Source organism: Melospiza georgiana, chromosome 21 (assembly GCF_028018845.1).
Source record: "Melospiza georgiana isolate bMelGeo1 chromosome 21, bMelGeo1.pri, whole genome shotgun sequence".
In the NCBI taxonomy this organism is placed as follows: Eukaryota; Metazoa; Chordata; class Aves; order Passeriformes; family Passerellidae; genus Melospiza; species Melospiza georgiana.
In genome coordinates, this window is record NC_080450.1 from 2,412,376 (window position 1) to 2,435,261 (window position 22,886).

At 43.0% G+C, this 22,886-nt stretch overlaps 1 protein-coding gene across 1 annotated transcript in view; it reads left to right on the forward strand.

The window, feature by feature from the left end:
• Window positions 1-2,684: 2,684 nt before the first annotated feature.
• The window catches only part of LOC131092134 (ATP-binding cassette sub-family A member 9-like), a 31,539-nt gene continuing 11,337 nt past the window's right edge, over window positions 2,685-22,886 (forward strand). The window contains exons 1-22 of the mRNA XM_058038674.1: window positions 2,685-2,747; window positions 5,738-5,850; window positions 7,464-7,674; window positions 8,737-8,895; window positions 9,432-9,532; window positions 10,092-10,315; window positions 11,527-11,665; window positions 12,109-12,294; window positions 12,842-12,974; window positions 13,362-13,527; window positions 14,191-14,249; window positions 15,202-15,312; window positions 15,708-15,883; window positions 16,199-16,318; window positions 17,435-17,573; window positions 18,135-18,225; window positions 18,782-18,921; window positions 19,327-19,446; window positions 20,006-20,165; window positions 20,402-20,568; window positions 20,988-21,115; window positions 21,732-21,869. Of these exons, the coding sequence (XP_057894657.1) occupies window positions 2,729-2,747; window positions 5,738-5,850; window positions 7,464-7,674; window positions 8,737-8,895; window positions 9,432-9,532; window positions 10,092-10,315; window positions 11,527-11,665; window positions 12,109-12,294; window positions 12,842-12,974; window positions 13,362-13,527; window positions 14,191-14,249; window positions 15,202-15,312; window positions 15,708-15,883; window positions 16,199-16,318; window positions 17,435-17,573; window positions 18,135-18,225; window positions 18,782-18,921; window positions 19,327-19,446; window positions 20,006-20,165; window positions 20,402-20,568; window positions 20,988-21,115; window positions 21,732-21,869 (3,000 nt within the window). The 5' untranslated portion in view covers window positions 2,685-2,728. The remainder of the gene's footprint in view (window positions 2,748-5,737; window positions 5,851-7,463; window positions 7,675-8,736; window positions 8,896-9,431; window positions 9,533-10,091; window positions 10,316-11,526; window positions 11,666-12,108; window positions 12,295-12,841; window positions 12,975-13,361; window positions 13,528-14,190; window positions 14,250-15,201; window positions 15,313-15,707; window positions 15,884-16,198; window positions 16,319-17,434; window positions 17,574-18,134; window positions 18,226-18,781; window positions 18,922-19,326; window positions 19,447-20,005; window positions 20,166-20,401; window positions 20,569-20,987; window positions 21,116-21,731; window positions 21,870-22,886) is intronic.

A 22,886-nucleotide genomic window follows, 5' to 3' on the forward strand; every position in this document is an offset into this window, starting at 1 on the left:
CTTCTTTTAAGAGATGTCCAGAAAGTCCCTGATTTAACACGCTGAATTTCCCTTTGATAAGGGCTTCCCAGAGCTCTTGCTGTTCCATTTCCTTTTGCTTGGCATGTCCTCCTGCAAGGGTCTGGCTCCCTTCCCAGCCCCTCTCCTCCTCCTGGCAGATACAAGGGCAGGTCCTGAGTCCCCTTCTCAGAAATCCTCTGGAGCATCTGCTTGGGGGATTTAACTGATCAGAAAAAACAGCAGCAGATATTAAAATATCAGTTTATTTTTATTTCTCTTAATATATTTTATATTTATTATTATTTTAATATTAATTTTTATAAATTTTATATATAAATTATGCATTTCTTTATTAAAATTATTAAATTTTATTAATTTTAATGATAAAATAGTTATTAATGTTCATATCTGCAGATATCTTAATATAATTTTATTTTAAATTTTCTATATATATTTCTATTATCCTATTATTTATTATTAATAATTTTTATAAATTTCTATATGTAGATTATATACATTTTATTAGAATTATTAATTTTTATTAATTTTAATACTAAGTAATTATTAATATTAATATCTGCAGATATTTTAATATAATTTTATTTTAATTTTTTATATATTTTTACTATTCTATTCATTATTTATTATTTTTATATATTATATATATAAACTATATAAATTTATTTAAATTATTATTAATTTTAATAATAAATTAATATTAATCTTGATATCTGCAGATATCTTAATATAATTTCATTTTTAATTGTTAATATATATTTTATATTTTTATCATCATTATTAAATTTTATACGTTTTATATATAAATTATATACTTTTTATATTTTAAAATATTTATATTTATATATATATAATTATTTTATAATTTAAATAATAATTAATAATTTTTAATATTAATATCAGGAGATATTTTAATATCTGAAGCCTTGAGGGGTTGGGGTCCCACTTCAGCAGCCGGATGGGGAACCCCAAGGGCTGCTTGGTTCAGGTGCCATTTTTGTGTGAAAATCCTTTTCTGCAGCCAACGTGCAGCCAGGGCAGGGCTGGTCCCACACTCAGGCAGGGTTTTGTCACCAAAGTGCTGTTTTGGTGAGGTGCACTCAGATGGGTTCCTGCACTCAGATGGGTTCCTGCCTGTTGCTCCCCCCTTGCCCAACACCGAGGGATGCCAGAAAACGCTTCTGCTCCTCTCCTAAACGAGCTCATGCCTTGAAAATGAGAAAATCAGCAGCTGCAGCAGAGCCCCAGCCTTTGGTTAAGCAACAATCCTGTGGTTTGAGGCATCTCTGCAAATCTGGGGCACAATCTGGAGCTCTGAAGTTCCGGGACAGTCAAATTCATTTAACTGTTGAATTATGCCCTGGCCATGCACCCTCGCAGCTCCTTTGGGTTCCCTGGCTTCTCTGATTTCCTCGCCTCCCTGCTCTGAATGCAGACCCACTGCGAGGATGGTTTGTTTTTAAACTCCCAACACGCTCCATCCTGCTTCCAGCTGTGCGGCAGCTGCTGGAAAAGCAATTAAAAGGAGTGGAAATTGGGAAAAAAACGCTCAAAACAACAGAGAAAGGAGAAAGAAGAACTAAAAACCCCGTTGGTGCTGGGGAGCAGAGGAAGGAGCATTTGCTGAGCCAGGCTCTGGGCACGATGGGGACAAGGCAGCAGAGTTTGTTCTCTGGAGAAGCTGGGCTGGAGACCCCCTGAGTCCCCTTCTCAGAAATCCTCTGGAGCATCTGCTTGGGGGACTTAACTGATCAGAAAAAATATCAGCAGATATTAAAATATAATTTTATTTTTTAATTTTAATATATTTTTATTTTTAGTGTTATTTATTATTATTAATTTTATAACTTTTTCTATATAAATCATATAAATTTTATATATAAATCATATAAATTTATATATTTTGGCCATGTATTTTATGTATAAATCACATACATTTTGCCACCTATCTCAGGAGTGAAGGCTCACCCCATCCCGGGCCACCCCAGCTCTGCTGGGAACATCTGCAAGGGTTGAGTGCAACCCTCCAAAGCGGGCTGTAAACACGCCCAGGCTCGGGGCCAGCTGGTTGTAGGTGCTGTTCCAAGGCTGGGTCATCCCTGCAGCAGTTTTGGGAGGGTTTGGATCATCCCTGCAGCAGATTTGGGAGGGTTTGGATCATCCCTGCAGCAGTTTTGGGAGGGTTTGGATCATCCCTGCAGCAGATTTGGGACAGTTTGGATCATCCCTGCAGAAGTTTTGGGAGGGTTTGGATCATCCCTGCAGCAGATTTGGGACAGTTTTGATCATCCCTGCAGAAGTTTTGGGAGAGTTTGGATCATCCCTGCAGAAGTTTTGGGAGGGTTTGGATCATCCCTGCAGCAGATTTGGGAGGGTTTGGATCATCCCTGCAGCAGTTTTGGGAGGGTTTGGATCATCCCTGCAGCAGATTTGGGAGAGTTTGGATCATCCCTGCAGCAGTTTTGGGAGGGTTTGGATCATCCCTGCAGAAGTTTTGGGAGGGTTTTGATGATCCCTGCAGAAGTTTTGGGAGGGTTTGGATCATCCCTGCAGCAGATTTGGGAGGGTTTGGATCATCCCTGCAGAAGTTTTTGGGAGGGTTTGCCCGGGTGACGTCAGCCTGGAGAGGGGCAAGGCCACCGGGCTGAGCCTCCCTGGGGCTGAAAAGGGACCAGAGCAGCCCCAGCACCCCAGAGCTGCAGGAGACCCCATGGAAAACACACCAGCAGGTAAGCAGCCACAGATCTCTGCTTTTATCAGGGGGAAAATTAATTTAGAAGTAGGGATGGGATAAATTCTCATGCAGGGTTTGTGTTTTCGTGAGGGGATGATGAGTTTTTCCTTACTGGTGCTTTATGATGCTTCCTTCCAGCTCTGTTTTCTGGTGGACTACAAGTTCACAACAAAGTGTTTTACAGGAAAAGGAGCAAAAATATTCAGCTTTTCTAGGGGTGTGTGGGTTTTGGTTCTCCCTGTGGCTGCAGGTTGAGCACTGGGTGATGATCCCTCCCTTTGCTCTCCTCCTCTTGCCCTGCTGCCACTAAAGGCATCTAAAAATACAAAACCCCAAAATTTCACTTCTCTGTGTGAGCTGAAGTGTTGATCTTTGACTAAGGGCAGGCTTAGAGTTGTTATTTTCAAGCTGAGAGCAGGAAAAAAACAACCTGTTCCAGTCTGAGTTGGAGCCAGTGCAAATCTGTCTCAGATTTATCAGATGCAAACAAAAAAAGCTGCCAGAACTGGCAAAGAGGAGGGGATGGGAAGAGCACTGCACTCTCCACGTGCAGGGATTCATCCTTGGCTCTGGGAAAGCCACTGGATCCTCTGGGAGGTGTGAGATGCACCGTGGATTTCTCCCTTTGAGCTCAAAATTGACAGGTTGCTGCCTGAAGAGCAGCTTGATTTTAGGAGCTAAAATCATAAAATCCAGCAATGCTTTGGGTTGGAAGGGACCTTTAAAAGTCTCCCAGCCCAATGAGCAGGACATCTTCAAACAGACCTCAAAAAGTTAAATTCATAGAGGAAAGCAGTGTGAAGAGGTGCCAAAGAGGAATTCCCTGGGATAGTAAATAAAGGGATTATATGGGATGTGCCTTCCTGGGACAGCTTCTGGTAGAGCAGAGCTGCGTGCAGGATCCAGGAAAAGTTATTGCAACACCTTGGCAGGGATTTCCTGGAGAGCAGGAAGTTTGGATGCACTTAATGAGCCCCTGGAGACATCCAGCCTTACAAGTGATGCTCTTAACGGGATTAAAGTTTCCCAAACATCCCTGCCTCCAGTTTCTGATGTGTTTATTTTGCCTTCTGCATCTGAGGCCACACAGAGGATTCTCTCTTGGCTGTATTTTTTACCTTTTTGATAATTATTAAATAAATTAATTAGATACCAAATTTAAAGTTAATGATAGCTAATATTTATTAGTTTTCTAACTGGAAATTAAATCCCACAGCCTTTGTAGGCAGCATCACTTTTTTGAATTCCTGGCTTCATATTTGGCTCCCAGTGGTATTTGCTCCTAGCTCCACGGGCAAAAAGTAAATTAAAACTAGTAGAAATTTGGTTAAAATTGTCTAAAACGTTTTAGATTTGCTCCATCATTTTAAAATGGTTTGTTGTGACTGCAGAGATCCCGTGCATCCTTTAAAGGCCATCATGTTTTCCTTGTTATCCAAACACCACCACACTTTGTTTACTACCCAAACATCCTGGGCTGCTTTCAGCTCATGACTGAAATCAAGACTTAAGCAAAAAACAGAAAAAAAAAAAAAAAAAAAAAAAAGAAAAAAAAAGTGACACTTCCTAGAAATCTCTTCCTATTTACCTTTTAGTGCAGGCAGTAGGGTGGAATGGAGGGAGGAAGTTTGGGAAGGGAAAGAGAGATAAGATAGGAAAGCCCTGTGATAACTGGGATCTTGGATCCCTTGCCCCTGTTGTACACAAATATTTAATTGTTCCAAAAAACAAGCAGTGAAAGAAACAAGGCAGTGGAACCATTTATTAACTCCAGCTGCCCAATCCATGAAATCAGGAATGCTGTCCAATGGGAATGGAGACTCTGCCTTTGAGGTTGCTTTGATTTTGTGTTTTTATGATTTTGGGTTTCAGCCATTTGAAAGGATTAAGCCACAAAAACATGTTGGGAGGTTCCCTGCCCTGCTCCCCTGGGAAGGGGGTGAAACCCATCACTCTGAACTTGCTCCTGTTCTTGCTGCTTTGCCACAGGATTAAATCTGGAGCTGAAATAAATATCCCAAAGAAATACTCCCTGCTCAGCATTCAGGAGGATATCGAGCACGTGGGTGTTCTAATCCTGCCCTGCTCTAAGTGCATTAAAGTTCCTTAATATCTGGGAGAAAACAGAGCAAACTGGTCTCTTAGCAGCCTGGTGAAGACAGGCAGGGGCAGCCTCAGTTTTGCGTTATTTTTAGCCTCTGTCCAGTGTTTGTAACGTGATTCTGGGTCTGGTTCAGAACCCAGGGCACGTGAGCAGCGCTCTGCCAGCAAACCACATCTTTGAGGCCAGACACAAATTCACTTCCTGCAGTGAAACGTGGAAAGTGAGCGGTTGTCTGTTCCACAAAGCCTCTTTGGGATGAGGAAGGATGAATCTGGGTGAGGAAGGATGAATTTCGGAGGAGGAAGGATGAATTTCGGATGAGGAAGGATGAGCTTGGGTGAGGAAGGATGAGTTTGAATGAGAAAGGATGAATTTGGGTGAGGAAGGATGAGTCTGGATAAGGAAGGATGAACCTGGATGAGGAAGGATGAATTTCGGATGAGGAAGGATGAACCTGGATGAGGAAGGATGAATCTGGGTGAGGAAGGATGAATTTGAGTGAGGAAGGGTGAATTTGGATGAGAAAGGATGAACCTGGATGAGGAAGGATGAGTTTGGATGAGAAAGGACAAATTTGGGTGAAGAAGGATGAACCTGGGTGAGGAAGGATGAACCTGGATGAGGAAGGAGAATTTGGGGGAGGAATGATGAGTTTGGGTGAGGAAGGATGAACCTGTGCATGTGGAAGAGGCAGCTCAGAGTCCAGCCCAGCTCTCTGTTCCCTTGCATGATCTTGGCCTATTTCCTTTCAATTTTAGTTATCCAAAGTTAAGGAGACAACTTTTCCGCCCTTGGCATGTTGTTTGCTTCCTCTGAAGTGCTATTTAATTCCCAGTGTCCTGTTTTGCTCTAAATTGCATCATTTTCTTTCCCCATCTTAGCTGGAAAAATGCAGGGGGCATCCAAGAAAGCCTCACAAATATTGCAGCAAACCTGCGCTCTCCTGTGGAAAAATATCCTTCTGGTGTGGAGGATGAAGACAAAAAGTTTCCAGGCAAGTGTCAGCTCCTCCAAAGGGACACCAGGATTTCTAGTACCAAGTATTTTCACGTTGCATTGTTTGCGTGTGAGGGGATGTGAGAAGGCTCAGCTGTGGTTCCCTGGGAAATGTCAGCAGTTCCTTCCTCCTGTGACACTGCAGCTCTGCCTCGTGACAGAGCTGGCTGCTGCCTCTTGCTTGTTGATCCTGCCCCGTGCACAGGAACACAATGTCCAATTCATGGCCCCAGTGTCAAATTATCCACAGGCCTCGCTGGCTCTGGGACTAACACAGCGTGTTTTCCATCTGAGGCCTTGCTGGGATGCAAGCCCACCACACCTGTAGAACAGCTCTCCCTCCTGCACAGGCAGAGGCTGAGCTGGGCTGGGCTGGGGGGTCAGAGCCGGGTTAGAAGGGTCCTGCAGGAGCCTCCCCAATGCCTCGGAGTGGTTGCCGAAAACAGAGGCAAGATTGAGGGAATAAAAGTGGGCATTTATTGCAGGCCTTCAGTAAATACGCCTTGTGCCTCTGAGGGGTACACCCAAGATGGACAATGTCACAAGTTTTTCAGAAAATTATAAATTTGGTCCATTTACGTATCAGGGGTTAATCCTCCAATTACAGCTTCAGATACTCCAAATTTCCAACCCCCCAGTTCACTGTTATTTATATCTCCCCAGGGCTGGGGCAGTGAGGTGTCCTTAATTCCCAGGCCTGGAGAGGAACTTTTTTGTGTGGATAACATGGGAGAAGAGCACCTGCGGAGTTTTAGAGTGATACCCTAAAGGAGTGGATCTGAAAAATAGAAAAGCTAAATCCTAAGGCACCAGCACTTCCCTGGGCTCCCCTCACCTTTTCCCTTCCTTTCCCTTCCCTTCCCTTCCCTTCCCTTCCCTTCCCTTCCCTTCCCTTCCCTTCCCTTCCCTTCCCTTCCCTTCCCTTCCCTTCCCTTCCCTTCCCTTCCCTTCCCTTCCCTTCCCTTCCCTTCCCTTCCCTTCCCTTCCCTTCCCTTCCCTTCCCTTCCCTTCCCTTCCCTTCCCTTCCCTTCCCTTCCCTTCCCTTCCCTTCCCTTCCCTTCCCTTCCCTTCCCTTCCCTTCCCTTCCCTTCCCTTCCCTTCCCTCTCCTTCCTTCTGTCAGGAAGATCCATCCACAAACACCAGAGGTTTCTGTCCGAAAGGAGACAGAGGAGTCCTGGAACTTTATTCCAATGAAGGCAGAGGCCATGGGACAACCCCTGGGGTCTCTCCAACTTTTGGAGGATGCAGCCTCCTTTTTAGCCCAATTTCCCAGCCACATTTCCCCTCTCTCTTTTGGCTGAGGTACTTGAGATATACAGACTTCTCAAAACCCCTGGTACCAAAGATTCCCCTCTAATGTACAACCCTCCCTTTTAATTTCTAATTCTTACGGAATTTAGGGGTTTTTTCCTCCCTGTTGTTTCTTTCATCTTTCAACACCCAATTCCATTTATCAGCGAGCCTGAAGTTTATTTGTAAAAGCAAATATCTTTTCCCACTCATCAATCAGTGGAGCCCTTCCCATTGTTTGTTTATCTCCCAGTGCTGGTTTTATCCACAGCTGGTTTGTAACGACAGCTCCGCCATTGCTCTCACTTCCTCCCCCGCAGGAGTGGGTGGCCTCGTTGCTTTTCCTGTACATCCTGAGGGACTCTGCAGAGCTCATCATGTACTACCCCACCCAGGAGTTCCCCTACAAGGTGCTGGGGCGCCTGGACGAGCCGGCCTTCAACGCCTCGGGGGTCACCCTCATGTTCACCCCTGCCACCAACAGCACCCGCGGCATCATGGCCAAAGCGGCCTCCAGCTCAGCACTGAGGGGTAAAAACGTTTTAATCCACATCCCTGCAGGGGCTCAAGGGACCTGACCCACCCTCGAGGCAGGGAGGGACAAGAGCATTTGTCCCATGTAGATTTTTGAGGGGAAAAAGTGATGGCGATGCCCATTTCCATTGTTGTTTGAATATTCAGATGACAGCTGTGTGACAACCGTGCTCACAGGGGTCTGAGGAAGAGGGGAGAGACGAGGATCTGACTCCATGTTTCAGGAGGCTACTTTATTATTTTATGATATATATTATATTAAATCTATACTAAAAGAATAGAACATGATTTTTGAGGGGAAAAAAAATGGTGGTGATGCCCAATTTCATTGTTGTCTGAATATTCAGACAACAGCTGTGTGACGGTGTTCACGGGGGTCTGAGGATGAGGGAAGAGACGAGAATCTGACTCCATGTTTCAGAAGGCTTGATTTATTATTTTATTTTATATATTACATTAAAACTATACTAAAAGAATAGAAGAAAGGATTTCATCAGAAGGCTTGAAAGGATTATTATTTATTATTTTATTATTACTTTATTATATTTTTATATATATTTTGTATATAATATATAAAATATATATAATATAAAAATATATAAATATATATTATTTATATATATTATTATATATTTTATATTTTTGATATTTTATAATATATATTTATTATTATTATTTTATTTTCTATATTATATTATTTTATTATATGTATTATATTAAAACTATACTAAAAGAATAGAAGAAAGGATTTCATCAGAAGGCTGGCTAAGAATAGCAAAAGAAAGAATGATAACAAAGGTTTGTGTCTCAGACAGAGAGTCCAAGCCAGCTGGACATTACTCAGAAACATCCACATGAGACCAATCACAGATGCACCTGTTGCATTCCACAGCAGCAGATAATCAATGCTTACATTTTGTTTTTGAGGCCTCTCAGCTTCTCAGGAGAAAAAAAAATCCTAAGGAAAGGATTTTTCATAAAATGTGTCTGTGACAAGCTGTGTTGGTTTTATTTATTTTTTTCTTTTTTTTCAATATTAATTATTTATTCTAATGGCAGGTATAATCCTAGAAGAAGTGGAAAATGAGGCAAAAATGGAAGAAAAAGGACTTTTGAAGGAGGAAACCATTGGTGTTGTTTTTAAGGATGACTTCTCCTACACACTCAGATTTCAAATGGGCAAAGCAATGTTTCCAAATGAAGACTTTGAGCACATAGGTAACAAAATAAATGAAACCCCAGGCTCTGATTTTGCATTAAAAACTGTTCAGCTGGATTTCTGTGCTGCTGTGCCACCTCAGAGGGATGGAGGCTGCATGTGCCAAACGGTTCGAGAAAGAATGAGTTAAAATTTGGGGGTTTGTGTCTGTAAAAGGAAAAAATATCAGAGGAAAAAAAGGTGTAAGAACATTAATGTCATCCATGGTCACAGAGTCAGAAAAGCCCAGAATGGTTTGGGGTGGAAGGGAGGTCAGAGATCACCCAGTGCCTTTTTGCCCCTCTCCCTTTTGTACCTTAACACATCAAATCATGCCTGGAAAATGAGAATTATGTGTGCATTGATGTCCCTGGCCAGAGATTTAACATATTAAAAGATAAAAGGCTGAGTTAACACAAATCTTGATTTCCTCACACTTAGATAAAACTCATTTTCAACCCCACATGTCACCCACAAGTATTTACATGCACATGTATACGGAAACGTATTGATAAATACTGATTAATTATTTTTTTAAAATTTGTTTCCCCCACAGAAACCTGCTGGGATTTTTCAGCAAGGCACTGCAAAGTCCCTCTGTACTGGTATGGGGGGTTCCTCTCAGTGCAGTCCAGCATTGATGCAGCAGTCATAGAAGTAAGTGCGCTCATGGTGGAATTTGCTGCTCTTCCCACAGCTCTGTGTAAACTTAAAACCCAAACTGATTAAACCAAAAACAGAGGGGAATAAAACCCCAGAATCATGAAAACCACCAAGCCAGTTCATTTTTCCAGCCCTAGAAGTGTCCAAGCCCATGTTGGACAAGGCTTGAAGCACCCTGGGACAGTGGAAGGGGTCCCTGCCCATGGAAGGGGTGGAAAAGGGGGATATTTGGGGTCCCTTCCAACCCAAACCATTCTGGGATCCTGTGATGCTCTGATTTTCTGTGGTCATCAACTTCTCAAATAATTTGGGTAATTAAAAATTAAAAAGAATAACAGATCATTCTCATGGCTCGAGGCAGTGAATGGAACAAGGCTTTAATAATGCTTATTGCAAATCAGCACAAAAATACACTTATTACTAGTTACTTGCTTATAAACATAACCCTATTATTGACAAACAAATAATTTTAATGCTTGTAACTCCCTGTTTGTTCCGATGCTGGCTATTTCATTGCAGAACCGAAATGAATTTAATTTCTGATTTCTTTTAGATGAAAACCAAGCACTCTGTGTGGAGAGAAATGATGTCAATTACTGGAATTCACCTGCAAACTGTGATGAAACCTCTGTTTAAACTGGATTACCTCTGGTTCATCGTCTGTGCCGTGCTGAGCTACTGCCCATACATGCACTTCTTGTCAGTGAAGGTTCTCAAGGAGAAGAAGAGGCTGAAGGTATTGATGAGAGCCATGGGCCTGCAGGATGTTTCCTTCTGGTAAGCCTCAGAAATCAATCAATCAATCAATCAATCAATGTGTAATCACAGGGATTATTTTATCAATGTGTAATTACAGGAATTATCAATGTGTAATCACAGGGATTATTTTATCAATGCGTAATTACAGGAATTATCAATGTGTAATCGCAGGGATTATTTTATCAATGTGTAATTACAGGAATTATCAATGTGTAATCACAGGGATTATTTTATCAATGCGCAATTACAGGAATTATCAATGTGTAATCACAGGGATTATTTTATCAATGTGTAATTACAGGGATCATTTTATCGAGTGTTCGGAGCAGCCTGCTTTGGTGGGAGGTAGCCCTGTCCATGGCAGGGGTGGAATTAGGGGATTTTTGAGGTGTCTGAACCATTCTTGGGTTCTTTTTGTTGGGGAAACCTCTGTTTCCAAGCCTGTTGCTCTGAGACAGGTATTTTGCAGTTGTTTTCTTGCTTTTCTCCTCCCCAAAAAGGAGTAGGAGCCCTCCTGGTGGAGCAGGGGTGTGTGCAGCAGGGTTCTGGGCATGGAGGGGGTTTTGCCTACAGAAAATGGGTGGAACTCACAGAAACAACAAAATCTGGAGCAAGCCCTAAATTCCTGATACCAAAAATTTCCCTCAAATGTATAACCATCCCTTTTAATTTTTAATTCTTATGGAATTTAGGGGTTTTTCTCCCTCATTGTTTCTTTCATCTTTCGATGCCTGATTCCATTTATCAGCCAACCTGAAGCAGAGGAGGGATGCTATCCCAACAGGTTTCCTAACCCATCTGGGCATGAATATTTCCCATCATTGGAAAAGTACAGGGATGGAAGGTCCTGGCTGCAGATTCTCTGTGTCCCCTTGAGCTGCAGAGATCTGGGCACGTGCCAGGCCTGGATTTGTGGAAGAATTTTTCCCTGAGCAGTAACCAAGCACTGAGCAGCTCAGAGAGGAGTTTCCCTCACTGGAGATCCTCCAGACCCACCTGCACACATTTCTGTGCCTTGCTGTGCTCTGGGATGTCCCTTTTTGAGCACAGACATTGACCCTCCCTGTCCCTCCCACCCTGACCCTTCCTGTGCCTCTCTGATATTCGCACCTGCCTGGAAACTGGAAATGGTTGGAAAAATACAAAATATTTGAATTCAAACCACTTTGGCTACGTCATGGCAGTGTTGTTACCCTCAGGGGGAGAAATAACTGTGCCTTCCCTTGCAGGTTATCCTGGAGTTTGCTGTACACTGTGTACGTCTCCATCACAGCCAGCCTGCTGACCTGGGTCACCCTGAGCGAAGTTTATAATCACAGAAGCTTCTTGGAACTGTATTTTTTTTATTTCTTTTATGGCATGGCATGTGTAAGTTTGCTTTTGTATTCTTATATGATGCACCTTTTTTTTTTTTTATTTTTCCTAATTAAAATATCTGCAGAGATTTTTCAGGCTAGTATTATATGAGACAGTTACAAAAATACTCTGCTGTGGTTTATTGTTATTTTTTATAGCCTGGGTTATAGGTTATTTTTTGTGTATTTTTTATACCATTATATTTTGGGAGATTCTGACTCGAAATCAGAGTAAAGAGAGGTGCTAAAATGAGGCCAGGAGTGATTTGTCTTATAAACCTTATAAACTTTATAAACCTGCCCTAAATCTCAGAGCTGCTAGACAAAGCCTTGTGCATCTGGAGGGAACAACTGAAACCAAGCAGGGTGTCTAATTTTTCTCCTCTTTTCATGTTGTTTTATTTTTAATTGCAGCAGAAATGCATCCTGCTAACTACTGGTTTTTCTCTGCTGCAGATTCACTTCACTTTCCTGCTCAGCTCGTTGCTAAAGCAGCCAAACATTTCCAGTTTTGTGGGATTTCTCCTCCACATCCTCTTTGGGGCACTGGGCTTTTTGACACTGCTTGAAAAACTGCCACGAGCTTTGGAATGGATTTTAAACCTCTTCAGTCCTTTTGCCTTCACAGCTGGCCTTGCAAAGGTATGTCCACAATAAAACCTGTGCATCTCAAGAGCTCAGCCCCCAAAATTCTGCCAGAGAGCAGCAAAATCCACGATTTGCATCACCAGAACAACCCAGTCACCCCCCTCTGCTTTTAAAAGAAAATTTGGCTCAAAAAAAATCTGAAAAAAAAAAAAATCTAAAAAAATCTGTGTTAAATCATAAAGATGGTTGGACACTTAAGTGCATCATGAATTTTACTGCAACAGATTTAAATCTATGAAATGAGCAGTGGGATGTGGCTGGTGGGTACCAAGGGCTGCAGGAACTGAGGGCTGGAAGTGCTGCCTTTGCAAACAGCACTCTGCAACTTCTGCATCGTGTGAAATTCAGCTTACTGAGGCATTTCTGGTGCTTGTGGTCAGAATAAACCCTTTCCCTCTTGGAAACAGCGTCGTGGTCACGAGTGAATTGGTTTTGAGTGAAAATGGCTGTGATGACACAGCAGTAGCTCGCACAAAGTATTTCTGTCTGAAGGAAATGTGGAATCTGAATTTTGCTTTTTTTGCTTTTTTTCCTCCCCTAGATGGTAAAACTAGAAAAATATGGACCAGCATCTAGCCCAGAGCTGTACCCTTTTTACAACCTGTACCTCATCCTGAGCCTTGACAGTGTCTTGTATTTCCTGCTGGCCATCTACTTTGATAAGGTTTTGCCTGGTGAGTGAAAGTGTGAGGGGAAAAATGCAAAATTCATTGCTTTTTCTTCTATAATTCCCTGATTTGTAGGGATAAAGTTACCCAAGGGGTGGTGAGAGGAGGGAAAACTGAGACCCTGCTCCTACAGCCCTGACCACTGGGGTTGGAAGGGTGTTGCAGGGCTTGCTCTGATTTTTTGGAACCAAAGAGGTTGTGAATGGGATCTTGGCTGTGATTATTCCCCATCAGATATGGAAAATTTAAATTGCAGAGTTTATAAATTCTTTCACTGTGCTGGAAGTTCATGCTCTGCACTACCGGGGGAGCGGTGGCTGGGCTGGGCGTTTATCGGAGCTGACAGATGGAGGCTTGGGGGTTGATATTTCCCCTTCTCTGCCTCTGATTCAGGCAAACACGGGGTCCCACATCCCCCTGCCTTCTTCCTGAGACCCTCCTACTGGCTGCGGGGCAGCAGAGGGGCCGTGGGGGTGAGAGCTGGCAGCAGCCACGACCCCGTTCTGGGCGGCGATGCCGAGCCGATGCCGCCGGGCTTCGATGGCAAGGAGGCCATCAGGTAAGGGACAAAATACAAAAATACAGCTCTGTGTGGGTTGTTTGGCTCTAGAGAGCACAGCCACGCTGCACTGGTGGGCGTGAGGCTGGCAGCTGGCGTTGTGGATGAGATTAATGCAGATGTGTGAAGGGCAGGGGTTGTTTGGCGTTTTGTCCCGCTCCGGAGCTGGATTTGAACATTTATTGGATGTGGGGCATCCTCCAACTCCCTGCCCTGCACTTCCCTCTCAGCAGTGAGTCTGTTCCCGTTCCCCAGCATCTTCACCAGAGAGTGCTGCAGGAAATGCTGCCCTGTCCATCCTTGCAGGGCTGGGTGGGTTCATGGCTGGTGCTGCCTTCTGCTTGTTACCAGAACCTGCCAAAATAACAGCCAGGTCATCACTCCTAATTAAATATCCATATTTATATCCTCCTCCTCCTTCACTCACTAAATGTTCCTCGAGTTTGGCTTGGAAGCCTTTCAAACAGCTTTTAGAAAAGCACAGCTAATCCTGCTTTAAAGGTACCAGAAATGAATTCCATCAAGGGATTCCTTCTGCAGGACCAGTTGGAGGAGGAGGTTGGGAAATATTCACCCCAAAAGTTTTCAAAATTTAATTTGAGGCAGAGGAAACAGCCCCCAAATTGTGATTCAATAAGTAATGGCTTGCTTACTTTTCTTTAGGCTAAACAATATTAAAAAAATATACAAGAAGAACAGCAAGAGCACCGAAGCTTTAAAGGGTAAGGAGAGGCTTTGTAATTATTTTATCAATTTTTCACTAGATAAGAACCCAAAATGTTTTCAAATGTACTGGCTGTACTGAGATCTGCCTCTGGGCCTGTTAAATTATATTGTGCAATGGTTATTTCTGCTGGGGTAAATTACTGACAAATTTCTACCAGGTCGTTATCTCCCTGTTCCCTCCAGGAAAAAAAATCACTGTTTATTATTTTTTGCAACAGCAGAAATCTCCTTAAAAGCTGTGTTTTTGCAGCGATGAACCACTCTAGAAATCCCCTCTCAAACCTCCCTTTCAAAATGTAAACTATTTTGGGCAAACTTGGGATTTTATGGCCAAATCTGCTGCCCCTGCCTGAGCTGTGTTCTCCAAGCACTTGCCAATGCAAATATTTGACACGGCCATGGTAAAGTCATGGGATATTTTTTAAATGCCTTTGTTTAACAAGTCCAAGTGAAAATATCAAAAACGAAAAATACAAAAATATTAAAAAGATCAATATGGCCTCAAAGGTATATATTGAGTGGAAAAAACCAAACACAACCCGAACAACCCACAGAAAGAAAAAGTATTTAATAAAAAAAGAAAATGAGGGAGAAAAGTCTGGCTGCTTTGAAATATGTCTTGAAATCTCACATCTTGGAAGAGCTCTGGGCTCTTCTCTTCCTGAGGACTCTGAGCCACACTAAAATAAAAATCTTATGAACCTTGTAGAAAACTGAAGCCAAAATTCATTAAATAATGAAGATAATACATTTATTCCCTCAGTTCAATCAAGATATAATTCCTTACTAAGTTTAGGCTTAACTCCTGAAGGACCAGCCTGTGCTTTTGGATCTGATTTTGCCTCTCAGCTTCTAAAAAATGTCACTTCTGTCCCCTGTGGCAAGGGCTACAGGTCCGAGTGCACTTCTCACACACTTCCATCTACTGTTGTCCTGTTTTTATTCCAGGTTTGTCCTTAAATGTATATGAAGGGCAGATCACTGCCCTGCTGGGTCACAGTGGATCTGGGAAAACTGCTCTGTTAAATGTGCTCAGTGGATTTTCCAAGCCTTCAGCAGGTGAGATGGTGGGCCTGGATGCTGAGTTGTTGGTTTTTTCAAGTGTAAGGGTAAAATAAGCAAAAAACCTCCAAGTTTTCCCTCAGTGATTCTTGCTGAGTTGTTTTCAGCGCAGATTTCTCCTTCAGCACGAGCTCCAGGGATAATGGATCCCTCATGTGAGCACCATGGTCATTTCTCCATCTGGTGCTTTCCATGAGCTGCACACCTATAGGAAATATGGTTTTATTTGTAAAGGAGGGCTTTTGGTGCTCTGAAATATTTTTTAAAGGTATTAAATCTTTGAGCTATCTGGTTATTTTGCTTTTTTGTTTCTTGAATTTTTAATTTAACACTTGGGAAGCATCCATGGTGCTGGAATTAATGTCAAGTATTTCATTCACCCCCCTGTGCAGGTTCTGCAATGATCTACAACTACAATGCTTCCGAAGTGTGGAATACGGAAGGAATGCAGGAAAGGGTTGGGGTTTGCCCCCAAATTAATTTGCATTTTGAAGCCTTAACAGCAAAGGAGAACCTGAGAATTTTTGCTCACATCAAGGGGATTCAGTGGAAGGAAGTAGATGAAGAGGTTGGTATGTGCTTCTCAGCCACTGACTCCTCTTTTATGGCATCTTGGGCACTTTGTGCTTTATTTATAAAATATGATCACCTGCACCTTGTTCTGTGAAATGAGAACAAACCTGATTTAGTGCCAAAGTGGTTTTCCAGTTCTTTCTTGACCTCATGTCACTAATTAAATCTCAGACTTGTCTTATTTATCTCCGAGCAAAGCCATTAAGAAGAGTAAGTAAGTTTGAAATCTTGAAGTTGTAATGCTTGCAGCCATTTAGAAATTCAAAGCAGTGCCCTGGAAATGTGGCTCTTGTCTTTGTGTGTCCCCAAGGTGCAGAAAGTTCTCGTCATGATGGACCTCACTGACGTTCAGGATGTTTGTGCTGAAGCCCTGAGTGGGGGACAAAAACGAAAATTGTCTCTTGGAATTGCAATTTTAGGAAATCCCCAGGTAGGGACGGATTGAGTTTATGCACACACAGCATGTGCTGTTTTGGGACATAGCTTTGCATTTTGACTTGGCACAGAGTCTGCTGTGGTTTTCCCCTGCCGCTCCAGGCTGCTAATTCACTTACTGGAAGGACTGGGGAGTCTGGTTCAATCAGAGCCATATTTTTAATTAGAAGGGAGGTAATACTGCATCAGGAGAAGGAGCAATAAAAACGAGCCATACTTGAGGGTACATTCTCTTCTCTGAGCGAGACCATCAAATCATGAAACCAAGTGATGCAAGTGTGGAACTGAGCCATGTGAGCACGGCTGGTGTTGAAGTTGAGATGGACACAATATAAAGCAACACACTCCATTTTCAGAAGCCTTCCAACCTTTTTTATCCTATAATGCATGATTTTTATACATTCTTACAACGTTCATAAGTTGACACTTTACTCATTGAACAGTAAAGACAAACAAAGGGCCCATTGGAACAGACAGTTGCAGGTTTCTCATATTTCTCCTTCTTTCTTTCTTGGTTTCTACGTCAAAAACCTTGGTAGGAAATTTTTTCAGGGGTAAACATGGATCCTCTTATCAAACTCCTCTCTGGCTCACAGAAGTCACTGTAAAACTTGTAGCGTGGGATAATAATTAGCATTGACTCCATGATTCTCAGAAGGCTGATCAATCACTTTATTACACTATTCTGTAGTACAGAATTATTATACTATTCTATAGCATAGAATAGTGATATATATATCACTTTATTACACTATTCTATCACTTTATTATACTATTCTATCACTTTGTTATACTCTTCTATTCTTCTCTTCTTATTAAGAAACCTATTACTTTTATGAACAGTTATAATACAGGTTGACCTAACTGGTCCTTTACTAAAACCACCATCACCATTGGCCAGTTAAGAAACCACTCTTTGGTGAACAGACATCCATAACACATTCCACAGGTGCAGCAAGTGCAGATGAGAACTGTTCATCATTCTTTCCTCTGATCTCCTCACGATGCCTGGGAACGTTGTGTTTCTCTCTTTGGCCAGAGAGCTGCTGCCACACCAAACCTCTTGCCCAGGCTGGGTCGTGGGGGGTTCTGAGCAGGTTGTGCTTTGCAGGTGCTGCTCCTGGACGAGCCCACGGCGGGGCTGGATCCCTGCTCCAGGCACCACGTCTGGAGCCTGCTGCGGGAGCGCCGCGCCGGCCGCGTCACCCTCGTGGCCACCCAGTCCATGGAGGAGGCAGACACTCAGGCTGGTGAGCCCACGCTGGCACCTTGGGGTGCACACCGGGGGTTTCCAGCCCCACTGTGGCGCTGCTGGTTGCGTTTTATGTGACAGTGACCACCCAAGCTGAGCTTGGCAAGGGTTCAATCTGGGCTGGTGTGTCCCTCCAAGTCTTCATCATGCTCATCTCTAGGATAAAGCAATCTTTGCTTGTGCTCCTCTCTAGGACAAAGCACTTCCACATTATCTGGCTTCGTCTCTATGTCAGCAAAACTCGGTTTATTTTCCATAATTTTCCTTTATTTTTATTGCACTTGCCGCTATTCCCATTTCTGTATCATTCCTGTGCTGTGTGAGAAATACTCCAAAAACCCACAAGAATGCAGAACTAAAATAATTAACCATGATGTTGAGAAGAAAGGCATTGGTTTAAAAATATTAAAAAAAAAAAAAAAGACCTTCAGGGCTAGCCTGGCTTTACTCCTCTCAATTTATTATTAAAATCTCTGCTGAGTTCAGAAGGAGCAGAGTGAGGTCAGTCTGCTGCACTCTTGTAAATCCCCCTAAATCCTTTGCATTCCCTCCTCCTTAGATCGAAAAGCCTTCCTCTCCTGTGGGAGATTACAGAGTGTTGGCTCATCTCTCTACTTGAAGAGAAAGTGGGGAATTGGCTATCACTTAAGGTAAAACCTTTTGTTTTGGTCATCAGTCTTTTTGTGAAAAGCTTCTCATTCTCATATTTTCTTGTAGAGTCTGTGTTTTTGTAGAGTTTATCTGGACAGTAATAAATTCCTGACAATTCATTTCAGAAGAGCTTTGAGGCTGCCAAAATTTCCCTGTTTTGGACAACAAGCTGCCTTTCTTTGGAACTCAACCCTGAAAGCTCTGAGCACGCAGCTAAAATGACCTTGCAGTGAAGGAGACCAGAGTGAGGTGATCTGGGTGCCAGAGTGATGTTCAATGGCTTTGCTGCAAAGTTGTTTTTCTTCTTAGGAGTTTGATTCCCAAGTTCTTGGTTTAGCAGCATTGTCCAGGATCATAATTCTTACCCTGAATGATTTTGTGCATGCATGGCAAAACCAGGGCACTGCAGATGCTGTAAAAATTCCCACTGAAGTTCCGCCCAGTTTTGGAGGTTTCCCTATGGGAGAATCACCACTGGCTCTGCACTCCAACCAGATGAGACACAGATTTTTTATTTCTTATTTAACATTATCACAAATGGGGTTTTTTTAACAGGATGCACATAAATGACCTGTGTGACCCAGAGCTTGTGTCATCCGTGGTCAGACGGTACATCCCTGATGCTGTGCTCAAGGGACAGAAGAGGGATGAGCTGTGTTTTAGGCTGCCTCTGGAAAACACTGACAGCTTCCCAGGTGAGAAACCTGCCCCTGTGCTAGGGTTGTAAAGGGAGACCCACTGGTGGGAAAAATCAGAATTACTGTGAAGGGAATAATTATATTCCTTGGTGTGGTATTAGGAAGATGCATAAATTTCTGTTATATGGAGAGCCTTCAGTGCACATGCTAATATTAATAATGAAGATGAAAAAAAGAAAATCCACCAACTAATCTGCAAACTAAAATCCACTGACCCTCTTCTGTTTTCATGGTCCATGTAAACCAAAACCACTGAATTTTACACTAGTTACCTCTAAAGTACACAATAAATTAGTGATGACTTTTAGGTCACGTGGATTAACGACATGAATGCTGGAACATCCAGTGTTAATTGGCTGAGTTAATTACCATTGGCTGAGTCTGGTTGTTTCTCCTGTGCAGATCTGTTCAGCCACCTGGAGAGCAGCCTCCTGCAGGGGGTGGTGAGTTATGAGGTGACCAGGACAACCCTGGAAGATGTTTTCCTGAAGCTGCAGGGTGAGGAGGCTGTCGACCCCGAAGGTAAAGATTTCACTCCCTTCTGCAAGCATGCTATCCCTAAAGTTCCATCCAAATGTGTGCTTTAATTGAATATTTAATCAATTTCTGCTAAATGGGAATATTGATAGGCCTAGAGTGGCTTAGTTGTGTCCCACTCGCCTTCAGTGGGGAACATCATCTTGGAGAAGCCCAAATGATTCTGTCTTGGCTTCCCAAAGGGCTTCAAGCATGAGAATTAAGGCTCATGTTGGAAAGATATTTATTTACCTTTGAAGGGGTGTACAGCCCAGAGCAGGAGGTGGGAAGGGATAAAGTTTGCAGAAGGCACTTCCCAAGGCCAGTGAAGATCTGGGATGTGTTCCCACACCAGCCAGTCTGAATTCACCAATATAAATTCTATTCTGGATGAATTACGGCCCTTTTTCTCTGCACTTCTAACTCTTCTCTCACTAAAAAAATAAAAAACAAAAATCAAAGCGTCCCTCTGTTCAGAGCAGAAGATCCCTGATGATTGCTGGGGATTAAAAGGCGTCCTTGGAAGGCTCTTTGTGGGTAATGGCATTTCGTGGTGAACACACAGGGGATGGAGACCTCGAGGAGAGGGAGCAGAACCTCCCGTGGCTCTCCAAGCAGGGGCTCCTGGCCATGAGTGGGATGATGCTCTGGAGGCAGCAGGTGTGTGCTGTGCTGAGGATTCACCTGCTCAGGCTCAAGCACGATGGAAAATTCCTCAGGGGCATGTAAGTACAGAAGCTCCCACCTGCCCTGGAGCAGCTCAAGAGGGGTTTAAATGCTGCTGGAGATGTTTGGAAGCAGAGAATTAGGTGGGAAATGTTTCAAAGCTGCAAAAACAGGGGCAGTCTGGACTTAGCAGGAGAACTCTGGCTTGCTTAAGTTTTAAATTTCCCCATAAATCACACAATTACTTCTTAGTGGATTTCCCCTGGCCTCACTTATGGTCTGTTTTTCCATCTAGATTGCTGTTATTTGGAATATTTGTCCTTCCACCACTGATGGTTTTAGTGCTGTTTCATCTGTGGCACACCGCCAGCAGCTGGGAAATCTCATCTAGCCAGTATTTTCTTCCCACAAAAGAGAAAATTCAAAATAGGTCTACAAACCTCCTCATCTTCAATGACACAGGTGAGGAACAACATGTGAGGCTGACTCACTTTCTGCATCAATGTGAATTTTATTATAATTGGCAGAGCAACCTTGCAAATGCCACAGGTATATAAAGGAATGTGCATTGAGAGGTGTTTTATTTTGAGCAAAAGCAAATGCAGTTCTAGTGATGATATATATAATATGTAAAACAGTAATGAACGAGGAAATCTTTAAAAAAGAGCAATAAATAAACTAAGTTTGAAACTATATTTTGTTTAACCAGTGGAAATAAATAGAAAAGATACACACAATATGTGTTTGCTTAGAATTTCAATATTTGGGTTTTTTAACATAACTCTGCTTTGCAAGTAAGAGCGTGTTTATATGAAACTGTTTCTATTTAAAGAAAAAAATCCCTTTAATGACTCTAATTTCTGTCCTTGACTTGATTTCAGGATCAGAAATCGAGGATTTCATTGCTGCTTTGAAGATTCAAAACATAACCCCAGAAATAGCCTTGGAGAAAAACATCACAAGCCTTCCAAATTATAATGGAGCTATAAAAATATCCCTGGAAGGCAAGGTAAGGGATATTTTTTTTTCCTTCTTTCATCCTGCACATCAACAGGATTTCCTGAGAAGTATTTAAACGAGAGAAACAAACCCACCTGTGGTTGTCATGTTTTCTGGAAAAATCCCCTTGCCCAGGATTTTTCTCCTGGGTAGCTGAGAAGCCTCAGAGAAAAAGGAAAACAATTCTTATCTCATTTGCTTCTCCTGTGCTTTGCTGGTTTGGAATGGGTTTGGAGATTGTTTACCCACAGGTGATTTTTTTGTTGGATTCTGCTGTGAGTTGTTTTCACTCTTTGGTCAATAAGGGCCCCAACTTTGTCAGGACTCTGGAGAGAGTCACGAGTTTTCATTATTATCTTTTTAGCCTTGTGTGTGTGTGTCCTTTCTGTATTCTTTAGTGTAGTTTAGTATAGTATTCTTTAATATAATAGTATTATAAAGTAATAAATTAGCCTTCTGAGCACATGGAGCCAGATGCATCATTGCTCCCTTCATCTGGGAACCCTGAAAATACAAGATGCACCAGAAAAGGAATAATATTTTTTTGGCATGATAAGGAGTTTCAGTAGTGCTGCTCACACCTCTCAGGGACATGAAGGCCTTTTTTTTTATTTTGACACCTTCAGAGCCGCCAGTTCACGGTGATGTGTGGCCCGGAGCCCATCAACTGCTTCCCTGTGCTGGTGAACATCCTCAGCAACTCCTTCCTGCGGCTCTTCAACTCCACCACGCGCCTCCGCGTCTGGAGCCAGCTCTTCTACACGGTCAGGGTCCCCGTCCCCGCGGGGCCAGCATCGCCCGGAGGGGTGGAGGCTGCACGGCCTGGGGGCTGGGGGAGCAGCTCCCAAGGGCTGAGGGCAGTGGTGCCACTGCTGCTGGTGCCTGGGGCTGTTTAATGACGCCGGCCGGGGGCTCTGTGCAAATCACAAATGGGATGGGACTGCTGGGAACATGCCTTGAGCTGGTTTATTTTCCAGCATCGTTCTCATTACATGGTTACGACAATGGGAAGATGCCACCAGCTCACATCTCAGGCAGCAGACCAAGAATTTAATGTTACAACTCACTTTATAAGCCTTTTGGCCAATCACACAAAGCAAAAGCACATTGACAGTAGTTCTACCCAACCACTATGAGCACACGTACCTTTAGTTAAAACAATTCTTGCTTATTTCAAATACAATACCTGCTTGTAAGCCTTAAAACACAATGCACAGAGCTCCATTATTAAGCTTCAGCCTTCCTAATATCTTGCATTAATACACAGACCATTGTTCTACTTGTCCTTGCTTTTCTCCAGTTTAAATCATTTTTCTGCTCACATAAGTCATAGCTGCTGCTTAGCTCTTAACTGTGATTAGAGCTAAGCTTTTGCAGCTTTCCCAAAACCCTCTAATTCTGTAGATTCCCACATTTAATGGTGATTTTCCCAATGGTTCTGTGGGGTTTTGGTACCATAAGGAATTCGTGCTGTTTGGAGAGGATTGGGATTGTTCTTGGAGAAGTTGCAGGGTGATGCAATTGTGGCCTTCCAGTCCCTGAAGGAAAGATGGAGAGAGGCTGTTTACAAGGGCCTGGAGTGACAGGCCAAAGGGGAATGTCTTCCCACTGACCTGGATGGGTTCAGATTGGATTTAGGAGGAGATTGTTCCCTGTGAGGGAGGGCAGGCCCTGGCACAGGGTGCCCAGAGCAGCTGTGGCTGCCCCTGGATCCCTGGAGGTGTCCAAGGCCAGGCTGGACAGGGCTTGGAGCCACCTGGAATAGTGGAAGGTGTCCCTGC